Genomic DNA, 14,887 nt, shown 5'->3' with positions numbered 1-14,887 from the left:
TATATCGTAAACTCTTAGCAAAAGATGGAAGACGACGTTGCGGGGAGTGCCAGGCACCGGCCCTTAGTGGACAACGGAGTCGGCTCCGGACCGTTAGAGGCGTCTGGGCACGGGCCATACCCTATTCCACTGATTGACACGCAGCGTTGCACTACGATGCCCCACCTAACAGTTTCCCTCCTACGTCACCCGCACCTACACTTCACTAACGCTGCTCCCGGAACATCTTCCACCTCACGGCCGCTCCCCCGCAACAACATACCTCATGTCTGGAAATCCAATACCAAACCTGCTCTCACTCCGCGGAGCGAGAGGTGGCCGGGTTGGTCGCGGGCGCGGAAGAGGTCCCGGCGGCGGCCCCTCATTCTCGGGCCCGACTCACGATCAGACGATTCAAGGAACTGACGATGACGCTGCCGGCTCACGTTTGAGTTCTGTCAATGTGGGATATCTCGCCGACCCATACGCACACTTCTTTGTCGATAACATCAATGGACCCCCTCCAAGGAGACTCCCAATCATCAATCGAGGTCCGTGTCTCTGGTCTGCTTCCGTCGAGTATGGAGGTTGACCGCTATCTCAGGCACTTATACGAGGACCACTGCTCTCGATAATCTCATTGACAGCTTCTTGGACGAGTCTGACAGTGCGCAACCCGGTTCAAATGAGAGACAAATTATTTCACTAGGCGCTGGCACCGACACACGCCCATTCCGTCTCTTTCCCAGGGCAAAAAGGCCTCAGCTGGTCTACCATGAGATAGACTTCTCAGTCACAGTTCGCAAGAAGGCACGTATAGTGCAAGCAGCCCCTCCATTGCGAAACATCCTCGGAGTCCCCTCGGTCGAGGAAGACGGTTCATGGGGCTGTCAGCCATCTGCGTCAGACAAATACTATTGTCATGCACGGGATCTCCGAGAAATGGTGCAAGACGGCGCAACACCTCTTGCGGGTATCAGAACAGACATTCCTACTCTACTCATCTCAGAATGCTGCCTCTGCTACCTAGAGACATCTATAACGAAGCAAGTCGTATCTTTGTTTGAGCAAAAGATTCCGAATATCGCCATTGTGGTGTACGAACCAATCAGGCCTGACGACCCTTTCGGCAAAATGATGACCTCCAACCTCGCAGCAAGGAGAATACGCATGCCTACTCTGGAGAATTACAAGCTGCCGCAGGATCAGACGCAGCGTCTCCGCGATGCAGGCTTCGAACATGCCAAGGCGCTGACCGTGGAACGGATTTGGGAAAGCTGGGTGCCAAGTGAGGAAAAGGAGAGAGTGGACCGTTTAGAGGGCCTCGACGAAGTGGAGGAGTGGAAGCTGTTGGCTGACCACTACGTTATCGCATGGGGATGGAGAGGCGCCGGATTTACGATGGGAAATGCCGACGGGGAGTTGTGAGTGACCCAAGCAAGCCGCAAGACAGCTGTGCCGCTTCGCTTAAGCAGAGACATTATTAATTGAGATGTGTCTCAAACCGGCAAACCAACGCTGAACTGTCAGCTACCCCCCTTTCTGACAGATGATTTATTCCCCCTTCGTCACCAACCTAATTGAGGCTCTGCTTGGCTTCTCGGACTTGGATTTTGATGGTTCTCTCTCGAGTCACCATGATTACGGGGACGTTGCATGCGTGGTCCTAGGAACCTCTCCCATGTCGTCTCTTCCGAGGTAATCACGTCTATCATTAGTACTTTGAGCAGCCAAGCTGCAGTTGGTCGCTGTAAAAGCAGAGCTCACCTACTTTGACGGTTTAACCCAACTATCTCGGCCAACACCTTCCCAGCCCGGCGTCTTTTCCGTTCCCGCGTCGGTTGGAAGCCGGCCCACGGCTTCCGACTTCCTGATTGTCGTTGGTTGGTGACGGGCTTGGTGTGCGTTCTTGCACCAACCAATCCTTCCCTTTCCCTATCAGGACTCCAAACCCACTCTTCTCTAGCAAACAATGCAAGTGAGCCAACCTCGCCCGAGGAGGTGCTTTTTCCCTCATCCAACACGTTTCTGTCTTCTGTTGACGCAAGCCCACCCGCGATGTCTCTGATTATCCTTCTTCATCCTCGCCGAGTGCTTCTGTTTCGACTGCGATATCTACCGAGCGACTGAAGCGACAATGGCCGCGAGAATACTGGACATACTTCCGGCTGAGACTCTCATCAGCATCGCGGGGCATCTCGACGGCATTGCCGGACCGGATTTGTCCTCCTTTTCCCTCACCAACAAAGCCTTTCATACAGCCGCCGCTTGCTTCTTGTTCCGCGACATCCACATCCTCGTCAAGCATCCTCGGAGACTACAGCGCGATGTCGATTCCTGGCTCGCAATTCTGGGACGCACAAACTCCGCCAGGCATGTCAGGCGCCTGAAGATGACCTTCCTGGACAAGTCGCTCCCTCACAGTGATCTCTACTCGCCTGATCGACACATGATACTACCGGTTCCAAAGGAAACCTCGCTCGATTTCAAGCATAGGTCGCCCGAGAACCGACGCCTCCGCGATGCCTTTGTCGATCCCGAAGCGTGGACTCCCATGATCAGACTGCTCGAAGCCCTGCCCGGACTGACCAACATGGTCATTGAACATGAGAGCAGCTTTTCGCCTCTTCTCCTCGAAACCATTCGCACGCATCACCCAAGTTGTCGGCTAGAACTCAATGGTTTCGATCTTCACTGCAGCGAAGGCGCTGCGATCAATGCGCATGATGTTGCACTTCTACTTGCACCCCAATTGCATAGCATCTCTATGAAAGAGTATTACCAGACGTCCATTGCACATACAAACGAATCGGTTATGCTACGTCTCATCGGAGGCCTATCACCGAATCTCAAGACAGTAAAGCTGGAACCATTCTTCGGAGGCAGACATAAGCGAAAATACGACGCAGATTTCGAGAATGAGTTGCAAGCGTTGATCGCGCAAATACTCGACCACAGTCTCATACCTGGAAAGGATCTGTCAAGGATTTTGAAGTCACCTGAGCTTGGTTCACTGCGTTCTCTGACACTACAGAAAACCAATCCCGATAGGCTCATGGCGTGGTTCAGGGCAACGGACTTCGCGGCACTGCGTCATCTGAGATTGACCGCAAGTCCTGGAGAGTTACCATGGCTTACAACGCATGCCAGATTCCACAAACTCGAAAGTCTAGAGTTAAACTACAATGAAGTTGTCGTTGACCCCCGACCTGCTTGGGAGGGGGTCGCGAACCGTGGAGACGTCGCTGTTGAGTTCCTAGCCATCATGCCAGCCTTAACATCCCTCTCGCTCGAGGGCAGAGTACCTTCACCAGCCGTCCAGTTTGCGTTGTCCAAATTTGGAGGATGCCTGCGCAAACTAAGCATTCGGCCCTCCTACGGCTCTCATTCTATGCAGGAGTATCCCAGAATCGCGCCGCAGGACTTATGCGTGCTGTCTAAGACATGCATGAGGGTGCAGGATCTGACGGTCACGATCACTGTACCTACGTTCCAAATAAGCTCACCAGAGATGATAGAGGCAAGTGAGTCTCTTGGGCGGATGCGGAGCCTCCGAAATCTCTACCTGACACTTCGACATTCTGAACTTGAAGTGCGGGCTGGAGATGGCGGGTGCAGACGAAGAGCTCGTGCGTATCAGAGAAAACACGGAACGACGAAAGAGGCAGATGCGGCGGGGGTGACACCCGCGGAGGTTGCCAAGTCGATCTGGGAGACAATATGTGGACAAGGCTGCCGCTTGGAGTTACTTCAGCTTGACACTATAGGTGACTGGGGTGGCACACGCAAGTCTGACCGTGTTCATCAGATTCGTAGAGTCGGAGCCATGGGTGAAGGTTTGGTGGAGACCGCCTTGTTCCGAGAGAACGGGAAACTATTTTGGAGAGACTGATCTACGAGAGTACTTAGATCTCATCATCGTCTTCACTAGAGGCAGAGTTCATCTGAGACTCGACATGAAAGTGCGGATATCGTTTGCAAGGACCATGTTGGGGTTGTATATAAACGAGACAGTTTGTACTTGACTTCACTTTAGGACATATTTGCCAATTTTCGACATTGGTGTCTGTGTGAGCCATACCCAATATCGAGTATCTTTGTCTCTGTATACAATTCAATCATCTTGACCTATTAATGGCTTCTCTACAATAATATTAACGCCTCTCAAGAGCGGTGTTTCTCCGATTTCGATGGAACGCAGCACTCAACGCCTCTACAATGCGAAACTGACTTATCATTGAATGAGCACTACTTCATCGGGTAAGTACTCGTGCCGTTGTCTGCGTTCTGGAGCCCAGAAAGTCTTAATAGGCTTGATTCAGTTTGGCAGAGACTGCTTGACAAGAATCGTCCTCGTACCAGGACTGAGTTCAACAAGAAACATCACTTCCGATAGACACTTGACGCAAAAGGTTTTCAATGATCGTACCAAGGCACGGGAGAAGCTCGTTGCTGACCTTTTGACGGGGTCTCTGACATCATCCATTCTCAACTCGAAGCTATAAGGTATCTTTACTCGTCAAGGCCTTCCACAGCGGGGAACTCCCGTCCACCAACCCATCACCATAATTGAGTGATCCATCTCTCAAACTCGGCCCAGCACAAAAACACAAGGAAGCTGCATCTCTCGCCACACAGAACAGACAAAAAGCGTAACAAAAGACCCATCCATCATCAGCCCATCCTCTACTTCAGTAGATGTACCTGAACCCAGCAGCCCTCCTCTCCTGCTTCAGATCGACGGGCGCGGCCTTCTCGCCGCCTCCCTCGGCCAGCGCCGCGGCGTCGTCGAGCTCGGCCTTTTCGAGCTTCTTGTTCTCCCACTTGTGCAGATAGCGGAGGACGAGGGCGAGAATGGCGACGAGGACGCAGATTGCCGTGTTGGCGCTGCCGCCGGGGACGTATTGGGGTCCCGTGCTGCTTGGGTACACTTGGGTTGGTTAGTCAGTCAGTCAGTCTAATCAAGTACCGCTTGTAGCGTGATGGGAAAGAAAGGCTGTGAGGACTATCAACGCACTGTAAGATCCGTAGATTGTTGCCGTGTTGCCAATCATGTTGGCGATGGCGATGCAGGCTGAGCGCTTGACGAGTGGTCGTGGGAAGGAGTTTGCTACCCAAGAGACGATGATTTGATCTGCAGGAGTTACACCATTGTCAGACGCTGTTCTTTCGTTGCTGGGGAGACTGTATCGGAGGACTTACATGCGGAGATGGCGCCCATGGGCATGAGGAACATGGCAAAGTATCGCGCGCCGAGGTTGCTCGAGCCGGTGGCGATGGCGTTTCCAGTGGCGGAGACGAGCGTGAGGCATACGATGTGAAGAGAACGGTCTTTAGTCTTTGCAGAGGACCAAGTGACGCAGAGCGAGATGAGGAACGTCGCGGCCTGTGGAAGAAGAGATTGTGAGCTTGGATATCGCCCCCGCGCCCCAGTCTGGAACGTAACCGGAGATCCCATCTAGGAAAGAATACAAACATACCCAAGCAGGCGCAGTCAGCCAAAGCGTCGTGATCTTGCCGTAGCCCAGCGTGCCGACAATGGTCGGGAAAAAGTACTGAAACGTCTGCGAGATGAGGGAGACGTGCTGCATCAGGACAAAGATGTATAGGCGGTAGTCCCGCACGGCCATCTTGACGCCGTCGAGGACGCTCTGCTCGCCGTACGTGTCGGCCTCCTGTATGTCCTCGATGAGGCGCCAGGCGGCGTAAGCGCGCTCCTCCTCCGAGAGCCACTTGGTCGTGTGAGGGTAGTCTGGGAGGATCCACATTGCGACGAGGGAGAATGCGATGGCTGCTACGCCTTCCTGTGTCGATGTGTTTCCATGTCAGTCACTCTCTCTTTAGAACACTTTGGAATCGTTCCCACACAAGAGACAGGAATGACTCACAATGATGAATAACCACCTCCACCCCGCGATCCCCAAATCCCCCTCCAAACCGCCGAGGATGCCCGCGCCAAGGAGCCCGCCAAACATGTTGGCGAGGGCGTTGCCGGCGTAGAGGTAGGCGATGCGGCGGGTGAGCTCGGCGCGGGTGTACCACGAGGACATGAGGAAGACGGCGCCCGGGAAAAAGGGGGCCTCGACGAAGCCGAGGAAGAAGCGGATGACGATGAGGTGGGTGAAGGAGTCGGCGGCGGCGTTGCAGGTCGAGACAACGCCCCAGAGGCAGCAGGAGGCGGCGAGGTAGAAGGAGGGTTTGACTTTTGTGAGCAAGAGGTTGGAGGGGAGCTGCATCAGGAGGTAACCGACGAAGAAGATCGAGGTGGCGAGGTTGAAGTCGGTTCCCGTCATGCCCAGGTCCCGTTCGAGGGTGCCCTGACGGGCTTGGGCTAAGTTGGAGCGGTCGAGGAAGTTAAGGAGGTACTGTGGTTTCACTTCATGTCAGGACTATTCGAAGCTTTTGATAGAATCTTTTTGTTTGTGCGTTCATGTTTTGAGACTCACCATGACTACGAGGGTCGGCATGAGGCGCCGGTCTACACGACGTAGGAGAGTCTTGTCCATGGCCTTATGCCAGGCCTCATCCTGGCTCGTGAAGTGCTGAGCCCATTCCACGGGGGTCGGGTTCGAGGCCGTGGGCTTCACTACACTCTCGGTCTCGCCCTTCACAGTATTCTCATCCTGTTCTACGCTGGGCTTGTTAGTCTCCATAGTGCCGGCGACAGCTTCCGTTTTTTATCTATATTTTCCGGGGGTCGTCGATGGTATGGCGCGGGGGAAGACGATGAGTGAAAGGTTGGGATGACCTTGAGAAGCTTAAACCCAAGAAGGAACAAGATGAGGTAGTACAGCAAGGCAGAACCTCTCTGGTATAAAGCTACTTTTTAGTAGGATTTCCGTTACCCCGTGGGGAAGAGGGGGCAACACGGGAACTAATTCAATTACATGGGGAAACGATGAGGGAAAGCTTGCGGTATCAAGCTCGGTAAATGGACTACCGAAGGGAGTTGATGCAACGATGGAAGCGGCATTCTCGCCGATCTCGAGCGTGGGGTTGAGGAGGTTGGAGTTTATGACGCGTGTGTCGCAGGCATCGCATGCGGGTGAGCTGCAGATCCGAGCGACCACGCGTAACTCCAATTCGTCCGACGCACACGACCCAAGACAATGTCTCTCTCCATGTTTCCACGTTTCCACGTTTCTTTCTAGGAGCCGGCATGAAAGCCGGAAGGGCTTGTTCAATCCGAAGGGTCATCTCATCCCCAAAGTTGTAGTCTGTGGGCGTTTAACCTATGTTTGCCTGAGCGTGGATTCCAGATCTGATGTGCGTGCCAATCAGATGAGGTTGCGGGTGGCCGATCTCTCAGGGTGCGTTTGGAGGCAGGGAGGTTACCCCTCAAATGGTTGACCGATCTCCAACTGTTGAACTTGCCATATTCGGGAACCCGTGATTAATCCGCCTTTTCCGTCTTTCAGTGAGACATGTGGAGTGTTCGTGTTGAAGTAAGACAAGGTAGTGGACAGTGTCTCTCCAGCTCCGTGAAAGAAATTCGAGGGAAACTCTTCCGAATTTTTTGGGGTCTTGATAGACGCGACCATATCTTTCTACATACTCAATATCAGCCTGCTCAAGTCTACTGTATTACTTCCTGTCATGTTGCTCCAACAAGACTCCGAGTTTCATTGGCGGAGGATTCAAGCATGGAACGCGGTAGCATTATTTTTCACACTCTTCGAAAGGTGATGATCAAAGACTCGAACTCATGTTTCCACAGGTGATGTCGTCCTCTATAGAGGTAGCAGGATGTGACAAAGACGAAGACAGACTTCCATGAGCAACACTTTACCTCAACCTACGCGTCCATCTCAACTTCCTACCGTCTGTGAGGATAATGTGTATTGATCCCAGACAGCACATAGGGATTGCTTGAAGAAGCTATCCTTTCGCCTGCGCTCCTTCACGCTAGGCTGGGAACGACTACCAGGAGCAAATCGCCTCAGAATGACACTGAAAAGCTCGGAAAAGCGACGGGAAGACCACCTCCCGTCTCATTGACAAGTGCCGACGGTATGGGGACTGCGGGTGATGCACATATGGAGGACAGGCTCGTTGCTTACCGAAACTTTCGGAGCTGTGCTCGGCATACCAAAAGAAGACGAGGCAAGACGGGCCGATCACTTGATACAGATATGGGCGCAAATATTGGCGCATGCCTATTTGTTCATAAGTCTCCTTGTCTTCTCTCGAGTTGTCTCATGCGACAGCCTTCTAGACTTGAGCGAGCTCATTTTATGGCCTACTATATGGCCCCAAGGATGCAGCGGGCGGCCCCGGTTAGACCATGAAGTCTCCAGTTCTATTCCAGGGTCCATGTCCGACCGTCGATCAGTCTGTTCTCTCTTTTTTTTCCCTTTGCTTGCTTTAATCTTGTCCAAGAAATCTTTTTATTATTCTAGCACTTCCCCTGGCAAATAAGATGGATGAAATATGCGAGCGGGCTTTAGGAATCTACAGCCCAAAGTCCCCGACCATCCGGCCCGTTGCTTGCTTATTTCATCATGAGGACATGGAAATTCCTATAGGTAAGAGGGTGATAGGTAAGAGGGTGATAGGTAAGAGGGTGATAGGTAAGAGACTGATACCATTTGATGTCGATGTACTCTCGAATGGAAGGTACGTATAATCGTGTCTTCAACCCAGTCCAGTGCTAGAGGCATAACATGGGTAATTCCACTGCATGGATAGGTCGGTAGGGACTGCCGCAAGTTAGTTTCTCCGACAGAATTTGATTACACTGCTTATTGCTCGGACTGGTCGTGTTGGAGATATCTTGAATATATTCGGGACTTCAAGTAAGCCATGAGTCGAGGCCAGCATGGCCAACGGCAAGACGTTTGCCTCCGGTATATGACAAGAAAAGACGAAGAGGAGCCGAGAAGGGTTGCTGGACGGCTCACGCTAATGTCGGGGAAATCCCATTGAAAGCTTCGAGAGATCCTTCAGTTACGTGTGGTTTAGTTTTGGTACCCTATGCTACGTATAGGAATACTTTCCGCTTTGGTCTTGGGAGATGTCGTCTGCATTATCTTACTTCCATGAGCGCTTCACTTTACTTCTACGACAGCTGAAATCTACATGACTTTCCAGTGTCGAAAGACAATGGCGAATAGCAGATGATCCGGCGCACACTGTCTTCCCAGGTCTCAAAGGCCCAGACACTGGGGCATCCTCTCTCTCGACCACTGCGCAGAGACCCCTACTCAAGCACGAACTCATACTCGGAGACAAGAACGAGAGTGTACCCGCCGGGGAGACTTACCGCGGGATTCCGCTCGACAGCGAACAAGTCGTCCGTAAGTCGGGAGGTAGCGTGTACAACGGCATACGCCACGTGCCGATCTGGGGCGGCAAAGCTTCTCCTGCGCACGACAACCGACCTCGATTTGCCAGTAGAACTGGTATCAAATCGATGGTTATGTCTGGGATCCGGTTGCTTATAACGTACAGCCATCCATCATATCACAGTAGCAGGGCGTGCTTGGTGTTGGTCGGCACCTCCGAGGCTCAACCAGCGAAGTGCAGGAGAGTAGGCTTGAGGTAGACGATGAGAAATCAAAGGCGTAGGAAACAGTCGGTGAAACTGGAACAGTATGGACCTAAGCAAGATACTTTGTAGAGGTGGCTCTCAAAGAAATCATCAGCCTGCTGAATGTAAACGCTATGAAGCATGACTGATTGCCATCCTTGCGCATGGAAAAGCAGTTCAAGTCACTGATACGGCTATGGATGCCGACTGGCGTCATCGATATGAAGAGAGCAAGCTAAATGATAAAGCGGTATTTGAGACGTTAGCCACTACTCGATACCGCAACACGCGACCAGAAGACGCAGTGCCAGGCTTTATCTCAACCTTGGTCGGAGCTTAATGGTTGAGAACTTGGACCGGTTCCGTCAAAGTTCCCAATGGTTTCTTTGGCCCCTGACTAGCTCGTTGACTGCGAAATCAGTGCTGATGAGCTGCTGGTGCGTTCAATCCACTTTAACTCACGGGAGGTTAACCAAATTGCCACGAGCCGACCACGGAAACCAAGCTGCCATTCAACTGATGACAAACGCGCCTCTCGACAGTCATTGAGCAATACTAGACCATCAACAATGTCGCAAGAGGTTTGAAGTGGTCGCGGTTATTCCGAGTCCTGACAACAACAAGACAGGAAGGCCTGCACTCTCAGTGGGGTTGAGGTTGCTCTGTTGAGCCAAGCTTAGCTGCTACCCGATGTCGGCCGGTTAGTGATCTCCATTTCGCCATACGAGAGCCGCTGCTAGAGGGGGCCGACACAACGAAACATGCGTCAAGAGTTGCTCCAGTACAGGACTCTTAAAGAGCTCAAGTAAGACTGAGGATATGAGCTTGTTGTGTAGCACTTAGCGCGGGGCACAGGGCTGCTCAAGTTCCTACTCATCAAACCAAGCGAGTAACAGAGCGGGCGTGGCGTGATCTGGCCACAGGCCGTATTCCTCGGTTGATGGCTAGAAGAGCGACAGTGCAGGTTCTTTCTACCCAATACTGCAAATGATCAGCAACTGGTGAGGGCCACCCTTCGGATACGAGATTCTCATCCATGGAGGAGCTCAAGAATTGCTGGCCGAGGAGGGACAGCTTTCAGCTCAACATTGTGAAGCTGGTCGAGTGAGGCAACTACCATGATGTCTGCCGATGGAGGTTCACACTAACACTGCAGAGCGTATCGGCGACTGCCGCAAGTGTACGAATACAAAGCTAGTTGGTCCGGAATGGACGCCGGGCACACCAGCTCTGGTGCAATCTCGCACAATTTGGTAGGCGCAATTTCCTTACTCCGTCACCAGTAGCCGAGAAGGGAGTGACCACAGACGACGTCCCCAGATCTATCGCACGGGCTTGGTCGATAGATCGCGTTCGGCGGTTTTGCTGACGACTGACAGACGGCCTGACAGGTTCTCTGCCGTTGGCTCGTTCACCCAGGCGAGATGGAGATGGACGGATGGGGACGTTTGGCGAAGGGTTGCTCGGTCTCTTTCCAGATCAAAGTCTCTGCTGCGTATAGAGGCAAAGCACGGAGCACGTGGATTGTAAGTGGAGGAAGATTCATGACATGAGGCTCATGCAAAATGCCCACATGGGCAAGGGGTCGGCATCTCCTCTTCCTCGAGAGCCTGGAGTTGTGCAGTAAATGCTCAGCAAGTCGACGACATGGCATACACAAAGGGAAGAGAAGTCCGTCCTGGTCTGGGGGTGACCGGGTGGAGGTTTGAAGATGGCGGAGGATGAGGTTCAAAAAGGGCAAGCACGTTTCGGTATGTGGTGCGAGCCTGCCAGCCTGCGCGGAGCGACAACCAGCGATTGAGAGACTTCTCTTACTAAGTCTTGGCTCGAAAGGGGCGCGAAGGGGTTGAGAAGGAACGGCCCACTCTCCGGTTATCTAAGGTATCTTAAGTACCTACCTTGACTACGGAGTACCTTAGGTAAGTTACGGAGAGGCCTCGGCACAGTGGAATCTGTGCCAGATACCGCGACAACTGGAGACTTTCTTCCAGAAGCAGAAGGCAAGACCGCTGGGTCGTGTGGCGTTACTGGCGTTGTGTGTTGAAGAAGGCGCTTTGCCGCGTTCCAGTGCGGCAGAAAGATACCGTTGAGAGTCGCCCGAGACATTGTGTTCCCCTGTAGGCTACTAGAACTAGCCCGCTGCCTACCCACGACGTGATTCATGCGGTCTTTTCTCGCCCATTCTTTCGTTGCACTAGAATGCGGGTTCCAGTTCAAGGAGGTGGTGGCACAGCATTTGTCTCAGTCAATGACAGTCAGTCGGCTAAAGACAGGAAGAGGTAGGAAAATTCTGTCGAGTCTGGATCGAGTGCAACTACAAGTATCCGTAGGTATCCGTACAGTGCACTGCAACCGATGGCCTGCAGCCTGTTTACTACCGTGACAGCACGTGGAATTAAGCTTGAAGGTTAAGATTGGATGACAGGAAGCGCGTGTGACATTGCGAGCGGCGGTCTCTCACCAGCTTTGGTGGTCGCTGAGTGCCAATTTGTCAATCCAGTGCACCTCTCTGCGCTCGAATTGTCAATGGCGCCAGAAAGCTCATCTCATTCATCGCCCAAATAGGCAACGCTCCCTAGCCGACCAACGAAGCGGTGCGGTCTGTTCTTTCCCCCTGTTTTCTGGAGATGGTTCCCAGTTTCCATCTGGACGAGTCGACGACAGGACGCGCACGCGATGGAACTGGCAGCAAATGCAAGCGAAAGGGAAAGGGCAAAAGGTACGTACAATGGAAATTTTGGGTACATGCAACCAATCAGAGATGATGCCTGAGATGTGAGTAGTGGGTACATTCAGATTGTGCATGACTTCATTGGTCGAGTGTGGAAACAATGCAAACTTATGCAGGTACAGACAGGTATACAAGTAGATAGATAGGTACGTATCAAGCAGCATGGAGTGCTTCGTCGACCCCGGCCGGGCAGTCTGGGACCCCGTTGGGAACCGTGCACCGGTGCCCTCATTTCGTTTGGCTCCAAACGGCAGCAACGGCTTGGATGCGCAACATCTCTCATTGGCTCCTTCCAAGAACAAGTCAAGCTTTGCCGAGATGATGGCCCTGTCTGATTGGCGAGTTCATCCAAGGTCGAGGGGCCATGTCATTTTCATTTCCCCCCGGGCCTCGAATCCTTGCGTCTCCTTAACCCCCGGCCAGTCTTCGACTCTTCCGAGTTCCAACTGCGCGATTCTCATCAAGCTCGTCGCATCGACGCTTGTCCGCCTCAACCGCTCCCCGGCTTAGCCAAGCATCACCGCTTGCCCATTGCCTAATGTCGCCATGACCAGCCAGAATCCTTGCGCCTGCCCCTCAAAGGGCCCTGGTCCACCCAGGTCCCCCTCGAGTTTCCCCCCGTTATGGCCAACAGCGTGAGGATCGCGCGCAAGGTTGCTGTCAACGCACCTCTCTGCCTTTTGCGGCTTGCCCAGTAGGCTGAACGATTCCCACCCCGGATACCTTGCTGCTCTCTCTCATTTTATCGTCGACCCATCCTGCCACCTCCACCCTCGCTCGTTCTCCTCTTTCTTTCTCTTGTCCTTGCACCGCATCCTTACGCCTTGCCCAGTCTCTGCTTTGAGACGTTCCGCTCTTTACACCGACATTCGCTGTCTAGTCATTCGCTTTCGAAGACATCACGTTCTTTACGAATCCAACACGCTCACGCGCTGTTGCCATTCCAATTCGCCATTTCCATGTTGTAGCATTGAATCCGAACGCCAAAATCCGACCGCCGTTGTCACCACGTTGCGCGACGCGCCGACCACCAGGAATCAGACCCTGTTCTTTTTTGAATTGTCTTTGGAGGAAACCACGTCGACTCTTGTCGAAACCCCGCTTCCGAGATGAAGCTCTCTGCCATTAAGGCTGCCGTGGGCTCGGCTTTGGTCCTGCTCTCTGCCCAACCCGCCGAGGCTCATGATGGAACTCACCGACACCTTCACAAGTTGAAGTCCGGTCTGGGCCCCAACGAGGAGATCGAGACGCTTGCTGAGAGGGATGTCATCAAGAGAACTTCTGATGGCAAGGCCATCTGCAGTTTGCCCAGCGATGGCGATCTGGTCAAGGTCCCCGGTGCCATGAACAATGGCTTTGCTATGAGCCCCGATCAAGCCTGTGTTGAAGGAAGCTACTGCCCTATTGCCTGCAAAGCCGGCAAAGTCATGGCGCAATGGGAGCCCGATTCGACCTACACGTATCCCTCGTCCATGGTAAGAATCCCCCCGACTCCTCGCACGGCAGCTCGCAGGCTAACCAGCTCAGAACGGTGGCTTGTACTGTGGTTCTGATGGCAAGGCCTCAAAGCCCATCAAGGGCTCTCCCTACTGCGTCGATGGAGCAGGTACCGTTGAGGTTTACAACAAGTGTGGCAAGACTTTGTCCTTCTGCCAAACTGTTCTGCCGGGCAACGAGGCTATGCTCATTCCCAGCGTCATTGACAAGTCAATCACCCTTGCTGTTCCCGACCCTAGTTACTGGTGCAGCACCAGTGCTCAGTGAGTTCACTGTCTCGAACATGGGTCAAAACGAAGAGACTAATGATGCCTAGCTACTACATCAACCCGCCCGGAGTTACGGATGAGGGTTGTATCTGGGGCGACTCTTCCAAAGCAGTTGGTAACTGGGCTGCCTACGTCGCGGGAGCCAACCAAGACGGTCAGGGCCGAACTTTCGTCACTCTCGGTTACAACCCCATCTGGGAGGGTTCCGCGCTCAAGAACACGAAGCCTACCTACGGAGTCAGGATCGAGTGCCCTGATGGAGGCTGCAATGGCACTCCTTGCTCTATTGACCCCTCTGCCAATGCTGTTGGGGAGGTGACCAGCAACCAAGCCGGCACCGGCGCTGGCAATGCCAAGTACTGCGTTGTCACTGTTCCCAAGGGGAAAAAGGGTCGCATCATCGTCTTCCCTCTTGACGGTTCTGGAGGAAGCGACTCTGACGACTCTAACGAGAAGGATACCAAGGTTGAAATCAAGGTCGCCAAGTCTTCCGCTGCTCCATCGCCCACTCCCACCCCGACTCCCACGCCCACTCCTACTCCTACGCCTACACCGACCCCGACGCCCCCCTCGTCCTCTTCTGCTGCGCCTTCCTCCAAGGCTGTCAAGAGTTCCAGCTCCAAGGCTTCCAGCGCAGCTACCTCCGCCTCCTCGACGACGTCAAGTGCCCCCACTGTCATGGCCGGCATGTTCCACGAGAACGATAATTCGACAACCACGTCCTCCGACTCTGATGGCACGACTTCCAAGCCCGCCACCGCCACAGAAACGGAAGAATCAGCACCCGCCACGACCTCCAAGGAGAACGAAGGTGTTAGGCAAGGCGGTGGTGCCATTGCGGGCCTCGTCATCGCCTTCGTCGCAGCCACATTCCTCTACTGA

The 14,887-nt window shown here is 53.4% G+C and overlaps 4 protein-coding genes across 4 annotated transcripts; 3 read left to right on the top strand and 1 right to left on the bottom strand.

The window, feature by feature from the left end:
* Positions 1-24: 24 nt before the first annotated feature.
* On the top strand, positions 25-4,548 carry CLUP02_15090 (leucine carboxyl methyltransferase; the record flags this gene model as incomplete). The annotated part of the gene is made up of 12 exons (XM_049294014.1): positions 25-78; positions 173-530; positions 584-1,403; positions 1,650-1,677; positions 1,721-1,862; positions 1,946-2,016; positions 2,072-3,834; positions 3,911-3,952; positions 4,016-4,049; positions 4,181-4,239; positions 4,325-4,447; positions 4,515-4,548. 12 exons carry the CDS (start codon positions 25-27, stop codon positions 4,546-4,548), a joined length of 3,528 nt encoding a protein of 1,175 aa, XP_049151160.1.
* A 122-nt stretch (positions 4,549-4,670) lies between these two features.
* CLUP02_15089 (major facilitator superfamily transporter) lies at positions 4,671-6,632 on the bottom strand (the record flags this gene model as incomplete). The annotated part of the gene is made up of 6 exons (XM_049294013.1): positions 4,671-4,909; positions 4,997-5,113; positions 5,182-5,365; positions 5,460-5,783; positions 5,868-6,344; positions 6,426-6,632. The coding sequence occupies 6 exons, from the start codon at positions 6,630-6,632 to the stop codon at positions 4,671-4,673; spliced, it is 1,548 nt and encodes a 515-aa protein (XP_049151159.1).
* A 307-nt stretch (positions 6,633-6,939) lies between these two features.
* On the top strand, positions 6,940-10,304 carry CLUP02_15088 (uncharacterized protein; the record flags this gene model as incomplete). Its single annotated transcript, XM_049294012.1, has 14 exons — positions 6,940-7,198; positions 7,266-7,368; positions 7,457-7,661; positions 7,722-7,804; positions 7,889-7,989; positions 8,027-8,310; positions 8,668-8,738; positions 8,813-8,929; positions 9,070-9,498; positions 9,572-9,633; positions 9,685-9,836; positions 9,910-9,945; positions 10,068-10,153; positions 10,214-10,304. 14 exons carry the CDS (start codon positions 6,940-6,942, stop codon positions 10,302-10,304), a joined length of 2,079 nt encoding a protein of 692 aa, XP_049151158.1.
* Positions 10,305-13,348: 3,044 nt separating this feature from the next.
* On the top strand, positions 13,349-14,887 carry CLUP02_15087 (beta-glucosidase; the record flags this gene model as incomplete). The annotated part of the gene is made up of 3 exons (XM_049294011.1): positions 13,349-13,714; positions 13,767-13,999; positions 14,053-14,887. 3 exons carry the CDS (start codon positions 13,349-13,351, stop codon positions 14,885-14,887), a joined length of 1,434 nt encoding a protein of 477 aa, XP_049151157.1.

Source organism: Colletotrichum lupini, chromosome 8, assembly GCF_023278565.1.
Source record: "Colletotrichum lupini chromosome 8, complete sequence".
NCBI lineage: Eukaryota > Fungi > Ascomycota > Sordariomycetes > Glomerellales > Glomerellaceae > Colletotrichum > Colletotrichum lupini.
The sequence above is the reverse complement of the archived record's forward strand: the minus strand, read 5'-3'. Positions and strand labels throughout refer to the sequence as shown.